We start from the raw sequence: 3,785 nt of genomic DNA on the forward strand, positions 1-3,785 counted from the left end.
CCCCTCCCCCCCTTTTTTTTTTTTAGCTGAAGAACTGTAGGTTTTGTTCCAAAACATCATGTGATACATAATTCCAAGGGATCCTATTCACATTATGCAGGTATTGCAAAAGAATTATGGCATATATACGTTAAGTCAGCAGTAACACATCATTGGTATCTTTCTGAGGAAAGATACCAAGTCTATAAAAACTTAAGATCAACATGAACTTTGGAATCTTCATTCTTCTAGATCATACTTCCCCCAAACGTGCTCAGTAATCCTTGTTTTTAAAATTAGATCACTTTGCAAAACATGAACTTGGGGTCGAGGGTGTGGCAAAGGGAATGTGGAGAATTCCTGACCTGTGTCAGGAAACTTCTCTTTGCTTATGTCACTGATGAAGGATTTGACAAAGTCAACAGGTAGAAAGGCAGCTTGTCTTTTTCCTGTGGGCTTCTCTGAAATTCTTAAGTATAGACACCTGCCAGGTTTGACTGGCCTCATCCATGCACTGTTCTTTACATACACACCTTGTGAGTGACAGTGGACAGTGTAAACATCCTAATTCATACAAACCCAACAGATAAGGTCAGGAAGACTGCTGCTTGGCCTTTGGCAGAGGAGAGGGTTTTTCCACAGGTCTGGTTCACACCCAAGGCTACAGAATAATCACTGATATTGTGAGCTCCATGTTTTTACCTCTCATCCTAGGTTTTCTCAGTCCAAAGGGTTCTGAGGCAGTCCTTAGAATATGTACAATTTCTATGCAAACAGGCTGCTGTTGTATGCATGTGATTGTCTGTAGGATCTTTTATAAGGGGTGGCCACAAGACTAATACCAAATTTGGCCACTGTTGTTCAAATACACTGGTAATTCCACATGCAGCGTACAAGGATAGCAAGTTAAAGGCTATGTGTCTCTCCTCTTCCATGTATGTTTGTCTCATTTTTAAAGCACTCCATCGAGTCCTTGCAAAAACCTCTGACCACATTGTTCCTTTAAGTTTCAGCCTACATTCCCCTTACCTTTCCTCTCCCCCATCTCCTCACCTGTACACTCCCTGCACCCCTTCCATAGTTTTCTACCAGCTTTCACAGTAAATCTTACAGCTTGTAACACTGCTCTGGCGGCACATGCTCCTTCCAGTCCACCATCAAATCACATCCATAAAAGTGGTCTGGGCTGACTGTTGTCAACTACCTGTCACATATCCTAATTTGCGATCTATTTTTAAATGTATTGTACTAAAGATGTTCTGAAGGGATTTTATCTTATATTGTTTTACTTATTTAAGCAGCTGTGTAAAATATGACACCCCAGCAGTAAACAGTATTGCTCTGGCTTGTACCTTACTGCAAAGGGATCTTCAGAGAAGTAAAAATTAACAAATGAATTATTATTTTATGCAGAAATCAGGCCGTAATTATTTTGTGAACATTCCAGTGGGAACTCTTACAGTTTAGTTGTATTTCACCAAGAAGCATGTGAACTGTCTCTACTTCTGAAAATGGTCGGGTGTTTCTTACAAATTTACTTGTTATAAAGAAACGTATTTTTAAAATGGGGTTTGAGATAACCCAGCAATGTTACAATCAACCTCTTTTCAAGAGACGTTATTACTTTAAAAAACACAACAAATCTCAACCCTCATTTTCCACTTCCTAGAAAATCCAGGCTTCTCAGTCCCTCAAAAAAAAACCAAACCCACCAAACAATGAAGGGCTTGTATTAATGCCACAAAAATACAGGAAAATACAGCTTTCTAATTCCTCTCGTCCTCTACTCAAGTCACTCTACAAGTGCCTAATCTATTTTGGCCATAACATTTACCAATAAAACATTCGAATTGCACAGGTCATATAAGCTTTAATCTTTTTCTGGATTATTAAAGGAGCAAAAGTTTTATAAATCAAAGACAGCCTTTTTGTGACTTTATATTCTTCCAAACAAGACATAAATCTTACCTTTGCTACTCTCACGGCCTTTTCGTCCATAAGGAATTCTGTTAATGGAAAGGATATACCCATCTTCTGTTGTCACTTCATACTCCTCACTAGGGTATCCCCTGAAGGTAATAATTTGACTCTGAAGGAAGAAAAGGAACCGCCTTGGAGTCAGACTTCCAGACTCCTCAGTTCATTAACATGTGCAAAGTACTCTGGGTTCCTTCCAAAATCAGTGAGGTGAAAATAAAGGATGTGGTAGGAATGTGCCATACCACCCACCTATTCGATGCAGACAGGTTTTCTTATGAGACTTAATCTATGGAGTCAGGAGCCAGAGCACAAACCTTGTCCTAGGAATGTGGGAGACTCCCTAGTCTGTCCCCATCCACTGTCATATTAGTTATTCACCTGCTGCTTACAGTGAGAAAGGAGACTGAAGTGTTGAAAAGGAGATTATGATAACAGGGCAAAACACTGAAACATGGATTTGGCAGACAAAAATTGAAACTGTCTGCTGTCAAGGAAAGCAGTATCTTCTAGTAACAAACAAGTGAGGACAGCAAAAATCCACTGGCATATAGAAGAAGAGTTCACCTCTCCTGAAGGGAAGGGCTTCTTTAAAAACATTTCAGGTTTATATCTGAACTTCATGCTGAATTCTGTTATACAGAAGACACAGTCATGTTTAGGCAATGTGCTGAAATGAACCACAAACGCAGCAGCTTTAAAACACTAAGGTCCCACTCCTCACATGTGTGAGGTGCTGACACTGCCACCTCAGCTCGTAGTTTCATGTGCCATTTCTCACTCACCTTTCTCCTCAAACCTTACATCTGTTGGAGAGCTTTTCAGAGACTTTGCTGACAAGTCAAACAAGAAAATAATAGAAAACCCCCACTTGTTTAACACTAAGATTTCATTAACAGGTTTATCTCTCATCTCTTTTGTCTCAGGCACTATTATTTTCATTTGATGCAACTCCATTAGGACAGAGAACTTGCTATTTAATCGGTTTTATGACACCAGCCATGCCTTAAGAAAAGATACGAAATGGAAGACATGATCAGAGTGTGTCCTTAAGCTGTTGGGCAAGGAGAAGGAGCATTTAATTAAACATGCAATTTAAAAAAAATATATCTTTAATCACCCACAGTGATCTTAACATTCCAAAACGTTTTTAAGGCTAAATTCCATTCAAATGCTATTAGCCTTAGAATAAATGACTATTTTCAGTCCTCGAAATGATAGTTAGATGATACTGACAACTCAAGCACTTCTTCTCTTATAAGCCTTAAGCATTTCTAGCTTAAAGTATCTTGGACATGTGAAAAAATGGCACAGTTTAGATGGGGCAGAGGAAAGGGAAAGTAATACCAGATAAAAACAGTAAATATTTTCTGGAATTGGCTATCGCAGCAGAAGGAGAATAAAGTTGAGAGAGTAAATACCAAATAGGAACACAAGCAGTTGTTGGTAAGAAGGCGAGAGCGCTGTGGTAGCTGCCCAAGCACGCTTCATAAACACGCGCTTTTTTAGGAGTTAAGAAAGAGGGGCCCGACCCTAACAAAAATCACAGGTCTGGATCAGAAAACGTGCGAGAGAACGATAAGGCACAGGCAAGAGGGGACCAAGAAGGCCCTGGAAGGAGAAGCAGATAAAGACCACGTCTAAGTAGCCGCGAGGTGACCGCTGCAGCCTCCCGGAGCTTTCCCCGCGGCTGCGGAGGGCGAGAGGCACCCGCCCGGCCGCCCGCCGCCCAGACCCCGCTCCGTGCCCGCCAGAAACCCCGGGCACGCTGCCCTCCCTCTCCGCCGCGCCACTCACGATGTTCATGTTCGTTTCGGGGTCCACATTCC

At 41.3% G+C, this 3,785-nt stretch overlaps 1 protein-coding gene across 1 annotated transcript in view; it reads right to left on the reverse strand.

The window, feature by feature from the left end:
• LOC113481510 (lysosomal acid lipase/cholesteryl ester hydrolase-like) overlaps positions 1-3,779 on the reverse strand; it is a 14,540-nt gene extending 10,761 nt beyond the window's left edge. Inside the window, exons 1-2 of the mRNA XM_026851231.1 lie at positions 3,754-3,779; positions 1,948-2,068 (exon numbers count right to left, since the gene is read on the reverse strand). Of these exons, the coding sequence (XP_026707032.1) occupies positions 1,948-2,068; positions 3,754-3,762 (130 nt within the window). The 5' untranslated portion in view covers positions 3,763-3,779. The remainder of the gene's footprint in view (positions 1-1,947; positions 2,069-3,753) is intronic.
• Positions 3,780-3,785: the final 6 nt, after the last annotated feature.

Source organism: Athene cunicularia, assembly GCF_003259725.1.
Source record: "Athene cunicularia isolate RWA chromosome 6 unlocalized genomic scaffold, athCun1 chr6_part1, whole genome shotgun sequence".
NCBI classification, from domain to species: domain Eukaryota; kingdom Metazoa; phylum Chordata; class Aves; order Strigiformes; family Strigidae; genus Athene; species Athene cunicularia.